The 17,667-nt window shown below is 37.5% G+C and overlaps 1 protein-coding gene across 11 annotated transcripts in view; it reads right to left on the reverse strand.

The window, feature by feature from the left end:
• Window positions 1-776: 776 nt before the first annotated feature.
• Window positions 777-17,667, reverse strand: part of SOX5 (SRY-box transcription factor 5) — a 941,098-nt gene continuing 924,207 nt past the window's right edge. For all 11 annotated transcript variants that reach the window (XM_045587843.1, XM_036455682.2, XM_045587842.1 and 8 more), the window contains 3 exons: window positions 14,699-14,872; window positions 8,764-8,980; window positions 777-5,767 (listed from right to left, as the gene is read on the reverse strand). In XM_045587843.1, the coding sequence (XP_045443799.1) occupies window positions 5,464-5,767; window positions 8,764-8,980; window positions 14,699-14,872 (695 nt within the window). In that variant the 3' untranslated portion in view covers window positions 777-5,463. The remainder of the gene's footprint in view (window positions 5,768-8,763; window positions 8,981-14,698; window positions 14,873-17,667) is intronic.

A 17,667-nucleotide genomic window follows, 5' to 3' on the forward strand; every position in this document is an offset into this window, starting at 1 on the left:
CCTTTTTATATGCTTTATGTTTCTTTGTACCAGCTATTATCTGACCCAGGGCTACTTACTAAAAAACAACCACCAACAAACTAAATTAAAAGCCGTATAGGAAGTGATTACACATAGACCTCTCAAGGCAGAACAAAATAACTATGGTGGAAGAGATAAACAAAAAACAAAACAAAACAAAACAAAAAAAACAGCCATTGGAAGGAAAGGAGACTTTTTGTGTTTAACATTTGCTAAAAAGTTGAAGGTAGAATCCAGAGGCCAAAGTCAGAATGTTAAACAATTTAGATGATTTGTTATTCTAAATTAAACAGCAAGTTGAAAATTATATGTCTTAGTAATTTCATAATCTGAAATTTAGATTTTTTTTTTCTATACAAATAACAGGATGAAAGATAACCCTGAAGTGTAGAGAACTTGATCAATACTAGTGCCAAGCTTTGGAAAACAACAGTAAGTGTGCTTCCAGCTGTAGGATTTCTAAGTGTATTAGACTCAGTTTTATATATGTATTGCTATATGGCATATCTTTTGACATTATAGTGAAGCTATATCCCTGTCTGATGACATAGATGCATTATAACAAGATCGGTCTATCTTTTCCAGGATGTCCACCTTTAAGAAGTAAACTCCTAGTTTTCAGTTCAAAGTCAACTTCAGGAAGTGGAGTTATTTATATGGAAAACAAAATTATTTTTGATACTTTCTCTCTTTTCATAATAAAACTGATTACCCCTTCATAATAATAATTGTGAAAAGAAACACAGTAAAATAGGTAAAGAACACATTTGCTGTTTTTATTGGTGCCTTGCATGGCAGTAATACTGAAAAAAAAGAATGCAAAAACAAAAAAACAAAAAACAGGTTGGTGGCAACCCACATCTTTTTTTTTTAAGAGTACATAAACTCCTGTTTTATTTTTATTGTGGCATGAATGATAACATAAAACCAAAAACATGAAAATATACAACTTATATTACACTATGTGTTATGAACAAAATATAAATCTATAACTCTATGTTATATTTACATAATTATTTATTTTATTAAATTTCAAGTGAGATGGTAGGTTGCACATACTTTGTTTTAAGCTCCAGGCATTTGATTGTCTCTTTTCTACTTTTAAAAACAATTTTTACTCATAAAATCCAAAATGTTAGAAGGACTAAGAGCTTTAGAGCCAGTGGAGCTATATAAATACTGTTATAATGAACCAGTGACAGATACACTGGGGAGGACAGGAATCAATCAGTAGAAAACTCAACACAACATCATCTTCAACCTGGGAAACTGAGAGTTATAGGAAATTTAAAATTAAATACTGTAAAAGCCTGTCTAAACGAAAACCTACACCCTATAAGACAAAGAGATATCTGAACCACTTTTAGTGGGCTTCATATTTTTCCTTGCAGACCCCATAGTTTTTTACTATTCACTTGATAAACAAATCTCTTATAAACCTGTTTGTAAATATACAGCTGTTTATTACAATTCAATAATTTACCTATTAGAATGATTGAAAATGTAATTATTTCTGACGTTTAAAACTGATCTAAGAGCTTTCTTCTGGAACAGTAACAACTTCTGGACTAAGAAAATATCTGAAATTGGACCATGAAATACTTAAAGATAATGATCTTTAAATGAATTAAGGTAAAAGTTTACTCCAGAAATCAAACCTATGACATAATTTCCCCAAAGAAGACCCTTATATTTGTTCCTTATAAGATGATTTGGTTTCAATAATGATTATGTTCTTTGGGAGGGATTTTACACATGGTTACCTCTAAACTGCAGTTGCCAAATAAATGTTAAAAATTGACTTAACTAATTTAGGTATAAGTGTACTGAAGAGTACTTCTGTATTTTATCCAATTGTAGTAGGTAGCCAAATTGTTAGCAATTTGTAAATGAGCAACTTTAACTTATTTTTCTTCAGTAATGTTCTTTTAGATCCATATTAAAACATGACTATTTTCAGAGGAACTGATTACAACAGCCATAAAAAAATAGAATTTTGGCAGGATTATTCCTCTGTACTGGGGTAAGTGTGTGTGTGTGTGTGTGTGTGTGTGTGTGTGTGTGAGAGAGAGAGAGAGAGAGAGAGAGGGGGTAAATGGGGAGAAAGGGAAAGAAAGTAGAGGGGAGGGAGGTTATGTTAATTTTAGTTTAATCTTTCATTTCCTCTACCTTATCTTTTTGGTCATCATGGGGCACAGAAAAAGAATACAAGGTTTTAAGATCCTCTAAAAAAATTTATAAACCAATCAAATGCCAGAAAGGCAATGTGTTAACACAGTATGTTGCTATTCATAGCACCTTTATCAAATGATTTCAAAGCACTTTAAACATTAATGTAATTTTTTTTTTGTTCTTTTGGGGAAAATGAAGGCAAAGAAATGGTAACACTAGTGAGTTAGATGTCAGAACAAGAGAATATAATGCAGGGCCATGAACTTGCTTTTGTTTCAGTCACGCAGTTTAGTCTCCATGACATAAATGTAACTAAATAAAGTTAACTGAATTTCAGCAGTTAAAGGTCACCATTAACAATTTTCTTTTCCCTTTTAAATAAAACAAAATAAAAACAAACAAACATAAAAAGACCAAACAGAAGTGTTTTGTCAATTTACTGGTATGTGTGTTAGAATTGGTTTCAGCCTTGAATGCCATCAAGTGGCAGCTACCTGGAGCTAAAACAAAGTATTCTTGTAGGCTGAAGTCATGAAATGAAAACCAAGTGCTTGTATAACATGGGGAAAAATAAGTATCCAGCAAATGTGAGACGTGAACCCACATAAATCAGAGAGAATTTCTTAATGAAGACAGAGAACAAATTTTTTAAAATCTGTTTTCACATTGTACAAAATAACGATATAAAAACAAGTGTCTATTTTTTTTCTTATCCAGAGTGCTTGAAAACAAAATGGAACAAACAAAAACAAAAACAAAAAAATTGGCTCTAGATGACTGTGGTAATTAAATAACTAAAATGACTGATGAGAGCATAAGTTAATTAAGATGGAATGTGACCTTCCTATTAATTCACTCCTTTGTATTAAACACCAGAACTTGACATTATTGGGGCCAGATTTTTTTTAAGGGAGAAAACTTATGTAAGGAACAGTAAAATTATCTGGGCAAATGTGTGTGTGTGTGTGTGTGTGTGTGTGTATGAAAATTCATTTTAAATATCTAACAGCTTATTGGCTGCACTTCCAAATCAGAGCAGAATAAAATAGAAAGGGAGAAATAAATTATACATAACTTACTAATCTGGGAACAGCTGACCATTATTATTATTATTATTATTACTATTATTATTTTTTATCATCATCATCATTATTACAACACTAGCAAAAAGAGGCAGTTCAAATGAAAATACAGTCATCAAAAACAAACAGAAAAACAAACAAAACAAAACCTCTGACATGCAGGATATGATCAGCCCCTCCAAGCAAAACCCCAGAGCAAGTCTTTTGAGAGAGAGAAAAATAAAAAAGGACTTTTTTTCCCCTTACTTATATGTAAAAATCAAATTGTAGGGTGGGGTTGGGGGGTGGGGTGGGACAGGAAAGTGATGGCTGGAGTTAAAATCACGGCACTTCCAAACTACTGGTTGGAGTATTTACTGTTTGATGCTTCTGCCCAAATAATGGCATCTGACTTCCAATGAGTTGGCATTTTTTTTGTACAAGGCCCACAGTGCCTTAGCATCTGGCTGGCAAAACTGAAACCAGCAGTCCCGTCACTGTCCACTGTTGCTCTATCACACTCTCCGCTGGAACCTCAACTTGGACTCCAGTGGCTTCCTCTGATTGGGAAGCACAGTGGCAAGGGTCTACCGGGTTCAGCCAGGTTCTATTGCGTTGGGCTGTGATGACTTTTAATAAAATCCTGCTTTTTGTATGAGATGCGCGTGGCCCACAATTCTGAAATGCAAATGGCCTCCACCGCGTGTCATGGAAAGATGAAAGATACCTTATGAAAATCATAAATTCCATGTCCTCATGGAATTTCAAAGAAAAAAGCTAATTCTCTATTTCTGGAACATGGGCAAATGTATTCAAGGAAAACAGCAAATGCTTTTGCTTGATGTTATCAACAGGAAAAACAAACAGAAATCATTAAGTAGCAAACATTAGTGAAACCAACTGACCAGGGAGAAGGGACTTCTGGGAGCAGTTTGCTAGTAGCTTCCATATTATACATGCACACGTCTATTACACAGGGCCACCTGATTCATCCAATAATCGTTAAATTAGACATTTAAAAATATAATTTCTGAGCCCTATATTGGTTAAGTTGTCATTTGAAGTGCAAAGTCAAGGTCAAGGTTGCTTCCAGACCAGTCACTTAGGAGGATGTGGGATTTCATCCCCAGGTGTGGGTTTAACTCACAATGGTCCAACGTTATTCCTATTAGTACCATAATCACACACATACATACACACAAAAATCCAAGATCAGAAAATATTTTTCTCTAAATTTCTTCTCTCTCTCTCTCTCTTCCTCTCTCTCTCTCTTTTTTTTTTCACCTGAGAACAGCACCTACAGTTTCCATTAAAAAAAAAAAAAAAGTCAAATTTCACCAGCTGCTGGTATTTTAGGTTTTTCAAGGGATTGTCTAAGATATAACACTGTCCTAACTTAAGAAGGAACAGGAAAAAGAAAAAGGAAAGAAATGAACTGGGTCAACACGTCAGTACAAATTTGGCACTTGCTCAAAGATGTAGTGTGGTGTGCAATAAAGTCCTCTAAAGAAAATACATAATTGCTTATTTTGTGATGGATAGCAAGGAAGTTCAAAACAGGCTCTTTTCCCCCCTTCCCCCCCATGCACAGACTTCCATCTTTAAAATATAGAGATGGAGAAGGTGGAAAGAAGTAAAGAGAAATTCATCTTTCTTTTTTTCTGTCAGGTGCATTACAAAAAAACAAAACAAAAAAACCCAGAAAAGTAAGGAGAGGAGGAAAGGAAAAAGGAAAACCCCAGAAAACCCCCAAAACAAAACAAAACTTATTTCTTTTTAAAAATTGTAGCACAAAACAACAAAACACATTCACAAGCCACTTGTTGGCACTGTGTACCTGAGTGAGAATTTCTAGAACATTGTAGAACAAACAGCCATAAAGTTTATTAAAAAAAAAAAAAAAGTTGACGGGTAAGACTTCAGTGCTTGGATGTAGCAGCTGAATTACTGGCATTATTTTACCCATAGCTTATTTCAATCTCTTGTTGTTGATATTGTTGTTTGCTTGTTGTATATATATATATTTTTTTTTTCCTTTCCAAGCCTTTTGAGGCTGAGGTCTATTAGTCAGCTGATGTCCCAACTATTTAAGACTAACAGTTAAAGTAACAGTCAGTGTATGAGAAAGTTAATGTGCTTGGCCACTGGTAAGGATGAACCAGCTAGGGCTTCTTCAAGTCCTAAAGTCTCGGCAATCTTTTGACCCTTATCAGTTGGCTTGTCCTGCGATATGGTTTTCACTGTCACTCCCATAATCTACATCTGGATCATCCTCTTCCTCGTCGTATTCATCATAAATCTCTCCGTTGATGTCCTCGGCCTGTATCTCTTCTTTGATATGTGGCTCCTCTCCTTTCACGCCATAAGTGCTCTGGGTGACGGGCATGCCCGGCTCGGGGCTGCTGGACACGCTTGAGTGCTCGGAGGGCAGGTGAGGGGAGGGCATCCCAGCCATGGTGATGGCTCCAGGGTACACAACACCAGCAGTAGCGATGGGGATCTGTGTTTGTTGCCTGTAGAAGAGAAACGCCCCAAAAGAGACCGTGGTGAGTGAGCAGTTAGAGGGGGCCTTGCTATATATATAATTAATTTGCTCAGTGTATCCAACACTAAGGCAGTGATTTTCATCCTATGGCCCAACATGTAAAAGTTGTATCCTACTTTGATTCTAATGTCTTACTTCCATGTAATGCTTTACAGATTATAAGACATATGTGTTATCCGTTACATGTTTTAAGATAAATTCTGTTTTGTTACTATTCTCTTTCATGAAAAAAATGGAGATGCAGAAAGATTAAGCAAAAGAACCCAAGTCCTTAACCCCTAGTTCATTTCTCCTTCATTTCAGCATGCAGAAAAAATTTAAAAAATAATTACAATTCAATTTTAATGGAAAAATCCCAAAGTATTAGAGCTCTGAAAGTAATCGATTTCCAGAACTGACCAGAACTGAATAATATCACATTCCACTTAGTCCCTGACATAGTTTTAGATGGGGGTAGGAAACAGGGCCAGTCTTATGGGAGGACAATCTCTGAAACCACACAGGCCTCAGAGCTTAGAAATATTCTATCCTTGTCTTAAAGGTCTATTGTCACAGTCTTAAAATTCTTAATAAATTTTTAACTTAAATTCTTTATTGTTTGTATTACATAAGTCTCCTTTTCCCCCCACGTTGGGGGTGGGGGAGGCAGTTAGGGGCAACCAGACTGGTGGGGCGGGAGGTGCAGTTGGGGGCAACCAGGTTAGCAGGGGGGGCAGTTGGGGGTGATTAGGCTGGCAGGGGAAGGGCAGTTGGGGTGACCAGGCCAGTGGGGGAGGGAGGGAGTTAGGGGCAACAAGGCTGGAAGAGGGGGCAGTTTGGGTTGACCAGGCTGACAGGGAAGGCAGTAAGGGGTGACCAGGCCAGTGGGGGTGGGAAGTTAGGAGCAACTAGGCTGGCAGGGAGAGGCAGTTGGGGATGACAAGGCTGGCAGGCAGGAAGCTGAGCAATTAGGAGCCAGTGGTTCAGGATTGTGAGAGGGTTGTCTGACTGCCAGTTTAGGCCAGATCTCTGGGATCAGGACTAAACCGGCAGTTGGACATCCCCCAAGGGGTCCTGCATTGGAGAGGTGCAGGCTGGGTTGAGAGGAATCCCCCCCCTTCCCAGTGAACAAATTTTGTGCACTGGGCCTTTAGTTCTTAAAAAATTTTTAACAGGGACCCCTGTATTTTCATTTTACCATGGGAGCTACAAATTATGGGCTAGTCCTAGTAAAAAGGGATTAATAAATGGTGTTCATTCATGCATTCTTTCGTTCATTCATACGTTCATTTGTTCACTACTTCTCTAAGGACTGTTGAGTTTCATCTCAGCTTTGAAAAGAGCCATGCACTGGTGTATAAACCATAGAACCCAGACAGAGCATGATGATCCTTTCATCATGAATGGAGGGGGTGGGGCAGATTTGAAAAGGTTTTTTCTAAGGTATCCACTGACCATTTTTCATTACAGTATTTATTCTAAAAAGCTCTTAGGATCTTACTTATTTCTGTTCCAAATACGAGCAATTTTATTTCTATATTTTTTGAGAAAATTCTGCAAAAGTGATGCAGTTTCAGGTAGAATATTATGGGGTGCTCCCGCTAAAAAGGTAGGAAAAAATAAAACATCCCGAGAGCTGCATTTTAAAAAATTGTTGACTAGACCGAACACTGTGGCTCACTGTTGAGAATTGACCTATAAACTAGGAGGTCACAGTTTGATTTCTGGTCAGGGAACATGCCTGGGTTGTGGGCTTGATCCCAGGTGGGGGGCATGCAGGAGCCAGCCAATCAATGATTCTCTCTCATCATTGATGTTCCTCTCTCTCTCTCTCTCTTTCTATCTCTCTCTCCCTTCCTGTCTGAAATCAATATTTTTTTAAATTGTTGACTCTATTACAGATGCCCCCAGTTTCCTCCCCCTTTGCCTCACCCTCCTCCAGGCCTTCATCACATTACTGTCTGTGTGCATGGGTTATGAGAGCTGCATTCTTCATATATACTGATTTCAGAGAAAGGGAGAGGGAGAGAGCAAAACATCAATGAGGGAGAAACATCCACCAGCTGCCTTCTACACACCCCACTCCTGAGGATAAAACAGGAAACCTGAGTATGTGCCCTGCCCAGGAACAGACCCAGTGACCTCCCTGAGCATGGAAGGACGCTCAACCACCTGAGCCACACAGACCAGGCAAGAGCTGCATTCTTAATTCAGAAGAGAACTTTCTCACACCTGCTTGTGCCCTAAAATAGAGTTCCTAATTTGTGTGCCCTACAAAGACCCCCTATGTGCTTTGATCACCCAGAAACCCCTCTAAGCCCAGAAACCGGTATTTCTTTCTTTCCAAATCATATTTATGTTGTATCCTCTCAACCACATTGTTAGTTGTGGTGGCCTTTATCTCTGTGAAGCCTTGGAAGTAATGACAATCAACAAGGAAAAGAACTAGCTAAACTTCTGAATTTTGAAGAGCGAACTTCAAAATCATTCACTTTTGCCAGAACCAGTTTGGCTCAGTGGATAGAGCATCGGCCTGCGGACTGAAGGGTCCCAGGTTTGATTACGGTCAAGGGCATGTACATTGGTTGCGGGCACATCCCCGGTAGGTGGTGTGCAGGAGGCAGCTGGTCAATGTTTCTCTCTCAGAGATGTTTCTAGCTTTCTATCCCTCTCTCTTCCTCCCTATATAAAATCAATAAAGAGTATTTAAAAAACAATATTAAAAAAATCATTTACTTTCAGATATTTAGATTTTCAAACCAGCCATTTACAAAGCTCAAGTGATAGCTATTGTTCAGGGGCTCGGAGTGCATGGACATGGTGGGATTCTCTCTTCCAGGATCATGTGGGGACAGAATTAATTCTCTGAAAAGACACTGTGTTCAGGTTCTTTTTCAACACCTCGCTTTGCCAACTACACAAGCATGTTTCCCCTCCCATTCAACAGGAGTGTTCTCTAGGAAACCACCACGGAGTGGTCCATACCCAACGTTGAAGTATTGCCGCATCTCCTGCCGCCGGTTCCGCATGATGGCCTTGTACTCCCCGATGCGCAGCTTCTTGCCGTCCACGAGGCAGGTGCGCTTGGGCCTGGGCTTGTATTTGTAGTCGGGGTACTTCTCCAGGTGCTGCTTGCTGAGCCGGGCTTGCTCCTCATAATATGGCTGTTTCTCTAGGTTTGTCATAGCTTTCCAGCGAGACCCTGTGGGGAAAAGAAGGTTAGGATTCCAGTTTGCACAGCTGCCGAGGATCCTCAAAAGATAACACCTGAGAACGTGAACATCTGAAGTAAAAATGTTGGCCCAAACCCAGAAGTACATGATTGTGTTTTTGATTCGCGGGCTTTGACTCAAGAGATGAGATTCCGTCAGGATGGAAGTGTTAGGGGTTCTGTCCTCAGAGAAACTGCACCCAAAGGTACGAACGCTGGGCAATCGATGTATTTTTCCTGGCACAAATGAATAAGGTAGCCAAACTGGTCCAGTATGTATTGTACTTCACAGCTTATAGGTAATTTAATGGGTATATCTTTCATTCATACATTAGACCATGATAGAATTCAAGTGTGAACTAAAAAGTTATGCAAAAACTCATTACATATTTTGAATCTGAGGTTAATTATCTAGTGTTGAATATTTTTATGTAGGGGTATATTACTACAAAGGTTTCTAATGTATATCCTAAGTAATAAAGATGTAATATGCAAATGGTAGTTACGCTGTGAAGCATAAAGACCCACTGAGTATTGACCAGATCTCAGTTCAGCAGGAGGGTGAGGCAGCGAGCTACAAGCAGGAAGCAGAGAGCTAAGGAGGGGGCAGGGCAGCAAGCTGGCGGGGTGGGGGAGAGCTACAGGAGGGCAGCAGCGAGCTACTGGTGAGCTACAGATTCGTGCGCAGAGCTACTAATCATATATAATTGTCATTTTCTCAAAATGTTTACGTATATTTACAAGAATAATCACTTTACTACAATTTTAATAAAATATTCTATTAATGAACATGCACGGTTTACTGTGTGTGCTAGGGACTATGCTACACTTTTACATAAATTGTTTCATTTTATTTTTCACCACAATCCTATAAGATAGATAGCTTTTATATCTACTTCCATAGGTTAAAAAAAAATTGAAGTTCAGGAGGTGAAGTAACTTAACCAAGGCTACACAACTATTAAATTGAAGATTTGTGACTCAAGGTCAGGTTTGATGGAATTGAAAGTATGCAACAATGTATGTCTTAAAATACATATAACCTACCTACTAAATATGCTTTAGCCGAGGTCAGAATTACATTAACAAGGAAGACTTTTAATAAAACACTTTCAATAATATATAGAGATGTTACTTCCTGTCATATAGTATGCATTACTAATATTAACCCAAATTGATTTCCCCTCCTTTTCACTTTTAATTTTGTTTTGTATTTAGCTAGGAATGCAAAAACTACTCTTGAAGCTTAATTACAAATAGTTTATGCTAATTCTCAATAGAGATAAAATTTAAAGTGTAGCTCCTATCAGAATGGCTATGTGTAGTACTAAAAGGAGTCGTAGGAATAATGTTTATTTTTTTTATTGAACATGTGAAAAAAATCTATTTGCAGATGGAGTGTGTTTATCTGAAAAAATTCAGCTCAACCCTTTCCAAATTCAAAAAAGAGCCAAATAACCAAAATTAGGAGATCCCCATCGAATACATGTGGGCACTGCTGCTTTTACCTGCTCTAAGCAAGATCTTACAAGCTTTTAAATGGGTTCATTACCCAGACATAATTCCACATCTCAAATGCAAATTGCTCCTGATAAATAGTTCTTGCAGGGAATTCCACCAACATGCCTGTTAACTGTTTTAAAGGAACACAAGGAAAGGGACAGTAACTCTTCAGTTAGAATTATTTCCTAGTGGGACAGATGCTGCATGGGTGGGTATTAGTATATCCATACAGGTGTTACAAAGATTTATAAACAAATTTTTACAATCTAGGCAGACAATATGATTTTGTTCTATTTACAACAGAAACAAGGTTACAGTTCAAATACTGGAATTTATTTTTCCATTCCTTTATCAAACTTGTGTGTAATTAGCAGTGTCCAACATTGTTAGTTATAGGTACTGGCTCAGATTCCTTATTGCCCAACATTACTCTCCAGAAGTACTTGAAAACCATCATGTTGTTCTCATGGCAAATAAATACACAAATAAAACTATCACACGATTGAACTCGGGATCAATTCTTTTTGTGGAGTTTCTTGTAAGTATGTACAGTATACCAGAATATTAGACTTCGTATCAGGGACTGAAAAGTGAGCTGAGCAAAATAAATTTACTGAATAAATACACTAAATCATGGGTCAAGAATGGTTGACTTACAATTCACTGGCTACCTTTGTCACCAACCACACAGAACAACAACAACAACCACAACAACAACAACAACAACAATAATAACAACAACATAGCATTTTCATTTTGAATAGAATGGCCAGTGATTCTTTCCAAAGTCTGCATAGTCTTTAAGTTAAGAAAGAATATGTTTCTCTAAGGAAAGGAACTGTTTCTGCCTCAGAGTAACCTGCCTTGGTAGGTGAAAACTCTTTTTAGATTTCCCACTCCATGCATGATGCTGTATTAATTACTGGCTATGCAGCAGTGAATTGTTAATGGTTCTTCTCTTCTTGCAGGGGAGGAAAATATACTAAACATCTAATTATACAATTTATTTTTTTAATTAGCGTTAAGGAAAGTTCCAGAGGCTGTAAGAACATATGGTAAAGAGGTGGAATCAGTCTTCTGTAGGTGAGAGGGCTCTGCTGCAGAAGTGACTCCGATAGGTATCAGAGAGAGAGAAGAGCATCCTGTGGGGGAGGAATGGCATGGTCAAGGCCTTGCAGTAGGAAGGCGGATTAGATGAACTTAAGGAAAGTTGGGTATGGCTAAAATGCAGAGACAGAATGTGTGTGTGTGTGTGTGTGTGTGTGTGTGTGTGTGTGTGTGTGTGTGTGATAGCTATCTATAATAAAAGATGAATTAATTTTCAGAGAAGTTGGCTTCTAAATCTGGCATGACCCAGAATTACACAATATTTAGACACTTACTAGCATCATTTCTCTAGAATTATCGCTAAATTCTAAGATACATTTTAAAATGTTACCAGAGCATAGTTACTAGTCCTTTTAAAGCTAAAATTTAAGAGAGTTTAATAATTTTCCAAGTACGGCCTTTTTATTTCTTTGGTTAAATTTATTCCTAGACATTTACATTTTTTATGCAATTGCAAATGGGGTTGTTTTCATATTTTCCCTTTCTGATAGTTCATTATTGGTGTATTTTAAAAAAGATAGCACCCTGGCTGGTGTTGCTATATGGTTAGAGAATCAGGTCATGGGGTTGATTCCCAGTCAAGGGCACATATCTGGGTTGAGGCTTGCTCCCCACCCCCAATCAGGGATGTGCGGGAGGCAACCAGTTTATGGGTTTCTCTCACATCGATGTTTCTCTCTCTCTCTCCCCACTCTCTCCCTCCTTTCCACTCTCTCTGAAAAGCAATTAAAAAAATATTCTCAGGTGAGCATTAATAACAACAAAAAAGATAGTTTAAGCACTGACTGGGACAAAAGGCTAATTCCATTACTACAGGGTACAACAGTATTTTAGTTTGGTAGCAAGTGCCATTTTTACTGACTAGTAGTAACTTCTGAGTAGGGTTCACCACGTGACAAGTTAGGTTTGGTTTCAATGGCTTTGCAGGTACAACCCCTGTATGGAACTGTGACACGAACCCTTGAAACCCACTAGAGGAGAATGGTAGAAAAGCGTTTCCTATGTTTCCAAAAGCATGAAAACATCGGACTGATTTGGGTGTGGCTGATTGCTCACCCTGAACCATGTACAGGGAGTAAGTTCCCTCTTTTATCGGAAGACTGGTCTTTTACAATTAAAAACAGAGAAGGACATGGGGTATTCCTTCTGATGACAAAGAGGAAGGATCAATACAAAATGGTTGATGCTCAAAAAAAAAAAAAAAAAAAAAAGGAAAAAAGAAATACAGTCTCGGAAGTGCTTCTTTCCAGTCCAAACCCAGCAATACAATAAAAATGAGGCATTTGAGCTGAGCACCATTGTCATCTCCATGGAGTCTGTAATGAATTTGCTCATTTTACTCCAACTACTGTATATCTAATCGGAAAAAGATGTCCCCCAGTCCCTGATCCAGTGCCAAACAGTAAAAGGTGATTCCTTATGTTAACAATTTCAGCAGAATGGCTTATTAAAACCAGATTTTAGGGTATTATAAAATGCTTAGAAACCCTTTAAAATGTCAACTAGGATCCCCAGAGACTACGTAAAATGTCAAGCCAGCTCAAGCGCCTGTTGTAAGCAGAATGAATTAGCGGCATGCTGTCGGAGGCTGTTATCCAAAACAATCAGTAAAAAGGAAAACATCAAGCTTTCTTTGTACTTTTATATGAAATGGGCCATTCAGAATAATCTTGTGGATATTTAAAGATCACTTATTTATTTGGAGTTATGACTAAATATTGAGGTCCCAAACACCTCAGTGTTTCTTTTTCCTGTTGTATCTTCAATTAAAACAATTTCTCAATTTAGTCTGAAATTAGGTAGCACTCTCTTTCAAGGAATCTGTTATAATATATTCATGTGGTTATTGTAATATTCTTTCCTTTTAACCAAAAAGGAATTCTTTTAGCTAGTCATCTTTTTCCCATAAAATCTTTTGCTAAAATTTCCTAAAGTATTTTACATCAAAACTGATATTTCTCTTACACTTAAGATAAAGTTTTAATCAGTGATTATCACCTTTTTTAGTATTCAGACATATGAGTTGATGGATATAAAAGCAATTTAAACAATCTTAGTATTTAGTTGGATTTATTTTTACAGTTTGGAATTTCTATTTTGAAAATGACTAATATATTAAAATATATAATATGGTTCCATAAAGCATTTTATTCTTTTCTAGAGTTTTTCCAAATAAAACAGACATAGTTTTTTTAAAGAATGAAAAATTCCATGTGGAAGGTAGAAGATAATCATAAAAAGGAAAAATAAATCAGAGATGGTAAGAGATGCAAAAAAGTGTGCATTTCCTTTTGATCAGTCAGAGTCAGTCTCTCTCTCTCTCTCTCTCTCTCTCTCTCTCTCTCTCTCTCTCTCTCTTTCTCTTTTGGTTAAACCTCGCCTTTTCCACCCAATCACCCAAATCCCTCCCCTTAGAGGAAAACAATTTCTTTCATATGAGCCAATTTTTTGCTTCTTTTGCATATGGGATTTTAAATGTTGGCCAAAGTTCACATATAAATATAAATAGGTTAATAAAAAGAACAAGAGGAGAGTAGAAAAAACACACATTAAAATATCAAAATGATTAATACCCCATAAAAAAAGAAACTATTTCCTAGTCTTAGTACAAATATTTCTAGATTTTTGAAGAAGAGATGATATTGCAATTAATATATAGACACACAACTAAATTAGCTATAGTAATGGGGCACATATCTCAACAAACATGGGCTGTTCCACCATCAGAAGAAAAGGCTCAATAATGATACTTATTTTCAGACTAGAGGCCTGGTGCATGAAATGCATGCATGGTGTGGTCCCTAGGCCTCGCCAGTCATGAGGGAGGAACAATCAGGTTTCTTGCCTTTTGGCCTCCTGGCCTCCTTCTTCCCTCCCAACATGCCCCCTGGTGGTCAGCACACATCATAGCAAGCAATTGGACTCCTGGTCTCTTGGTTGAACTCCCGAGGGAACAATTTGCATATTAGGCTTTTATTATATAGGATAAACAGATAACATGAGCTAGCTGGCCTCTAAACCCCGTATCTTTCAACAAGACTAGAAGACAGAACTGTACAATTAATCTATACATCACTTAAACTTCAATTATTTTCTTACCCAATATCTTGCTGATGTTGGAGTTGTGCATGTCAGGAAAGGCTTGAAGGATTTTCCTTCGTTCATCTTTAGCCCACACCATGAAGGCATTCATTGGACGCTTTATGTGGGGTTCATTGCTACCACGCCCTCTAGATTCTCTATAAATCCTTGATTCTGAGACTCCAGCACTTCCTAAAAATGAGACACATTGTTTCTCGTTAGTGTTAAAACTTTTGACATTTCTGTTCCTTGCATTACTGTTTTTTAGACTATTAAAATATCTGAAAATAAAAAGTACATGTGATAATGGTACTTCTAGTTCTTAAGACAGATGCTTATTTATAAAGTTTTTGTGATTAGCCTTGTGGTGGCAAATGCTGTATTTGTGTTTTTAATCCATTTGTAATATATTTCCCTTTCTTACAATGGTGGGTTATTTCACCATTTACTTTTGAGAGCCCACAAGAAACTTGAATATATGATCTTCGATGTAAACTGGATAGGGAATAGTTGAATTGGGTCAACAGACATACGATTACTATAGAAATATTAGGTGAAGAAGATAAAAAATTGTGAAACAATAATATGTTCAACAGATTGGATGGGTACAGGTAAGTAAGTGTCTCTGCTACCTAAGGACTACCAGAACACAGAGTATCCATGCTCCTTTCCTCTCTCTGAGGTTATATAAATAAAAATGCTGCTAGGTCCAATTTTGAGGTTAAACTACAATATAGACATTCTCCTAGAATATTTTTGGCTTTTCTTTGAAATTATGTGCTAATAATAAGTGCATAAAATATTCTGATGCAGCAATGATAGTCTGCTTCCCAAAAGATGTTTGCAAAATACAGGAAAAAAAGACAAATAGCTACGTTACTATGGTTTCTTACCAAGTCAACAACCACCTATTTAAGGGGAAAAAAAAATTCCTTCTCTTTTATTTTGCCCCTAATGTCTACCTAAGTTATCCAGAGACCCACTGAAAGGTACATTCCAACAAGCAAGACTCATGATGATAAAACACGACCAATAGTCACAGTGGAACCTTAGGGAGCTGCCATCTCTCCTCTAGGCTTTATGGGACTTTTTAGAATAGCTTCAGCAGGTTAAAGAGCTTCCAGAAGTTCCTGAGTTTAGGCAAAAAAGGGTAAAAGAAAAAGAAAAAGGAGAGAGAGAGAGAGAGAGAGAGAGAGAGAGAGAGAGAGAGAGAGAGAGAGAGAGAGAGAGATATGCTGAACACATGGAACTGTGACACTAGGTTTTGCTGAACACATGCAACTGTGACACTAAGTTTTCCAGGGCTATCCTTACAAAATATGGAAGAGAGATAGATTGGTAGCATACAAAATTTTAAAATAATTTGAGATTTTTAGAGCATATAGTACTGATAAAGCACTTTTCCCCCTTCTCCATCACATTCTTCCTTTCTTTTCTTAATTTGAAGAAATAGGAGCCAATCAAAATTACATACACTTGAAGACCTCTATTGCACCACACTGAAAGCAAAACAAAGCAAAACAAAAAGACAGCATATCATCATTTCTCATTCATTATATGCTCTTTGGTCTCCTAAAGATTGGGAAGTACTTTGTGTACAAGCATGACTGAAGTCAACAAACAACAGTAACAAAATTTTGATGTTTGAATGCCATTACCTTGCATGTATTTTATCATGCTAACACAACTTAAAATTTATGAAATGTGGTATGCCAGTAATTGTTTTTTTATTGACAAAAATGAGTGCTAATATATGGCAACATCTTTCTAAAGTGAGTCTGTAACTAGCAAATGATCATTGGCACATCTGCTTTTCCCTGTTCTTACACCTTACAGCAACATAAGCAGTAAAGTGAATGTTATGTGACTTCATCAGAGCTAAACAAGCTCTTTGCATGTACTTAGGTTAGGTTTATCTTATCTCAGCAAAGTAGAAATAGAAGGAAATGTTTGGATACAACAGACCAGTAAAACACAGACTTTTCTTAGATATCCAATAGTATAAAATTCAGATTTGACATAATTATCTGGTTAAATGCTCAACTTTGGCTAGTCCCTGGGCCAGTGATTTGGACTTAAAAGCAGAATTGGCCCAAGGCACACATCAGCACTTGTGTATTTTGGCAGATCCAAGTGAGCTCCTCTGTCCTAAAGTATGGTTTGCCTTGGTGCGGATTTTTCTATATGTGAGCAACTTCCTCTGCAACAAATCATAAATGTGAGGACAGTGCTCTTCCAATGCACACATGTCACCTGACACTGGAGAGACCTTTCCAGTTGGGGCTCAGGGTAAGAGGAATAACAGCACTTTCTTCTTTTCCCCTCTTTGCTGTGCTATTAAAATTGGAGCATATAAGCCTAACTAGTGGTCATGGACAACAGGGGGGTGGGGGCATATGTGGGGAGGGGTTTGGGATGGAAATAGGGGGATGAGTACAATTATGTAATACCATAACCAATAAGGAAATTAAAAAAATAAAATAAAATTGGAGCATCAGTTTAATTACTTGTCATTGTGGATGTTTAGAATATTCACAGAGGATGCAAGCAATAGAAGTCTCAAGGTTTGTGAGGAAGGCAAGAGGCTGGTAGCTGGAGTTCTACTTCAGTTACAGAGTAGGCAGGACATGTCAATGTATGGTAGATAGTGGGAGAGGGAAAAGTTCAAAAATGCAAGAAACTGTCATAAAAATGTCCTCTGAACCATGTGTTCTGGGCCAGGGGTTGACAAATAAAAACTGGAAAATGAGCTTATAGATGCAAATTTTTGAAACCTTTGTTTCAGGTACAAGAAATAAGGAAGTGAGAGTCAGGGTAGATGGCGATTAAGAATATTTGCTTGGAATCACTTCATCTTGAATCCAAGACCTGTCTCTGGCACTTACAGTTCTGTAACCTTGGGGAAAAATGATTCAACATTCCTAAGGACCAATCTCTTTATCTGAAATCACACTCATCTCACAGGCTGTGCCAGGGATTAATGAGAT

Source organism: Pipistrellus kuhlii, unplaced genomic scaffold (assembly GCF_014108245.1).
Source record: "Pipistrellus kuhlii isolate mPipKuh1 unplaced genomic scaffold, mPipKuh1.p scaffold_m20_p_3, whole genome shotgun sequence".
Classification (NCBI taxonomy): domain Eukaryota; kingdom Metazoa; phylum Chordata; class Mammalia; order Chiroptera; family Vespertilionidae; genus Pipistrellus; species Pipistrellus kuhlii.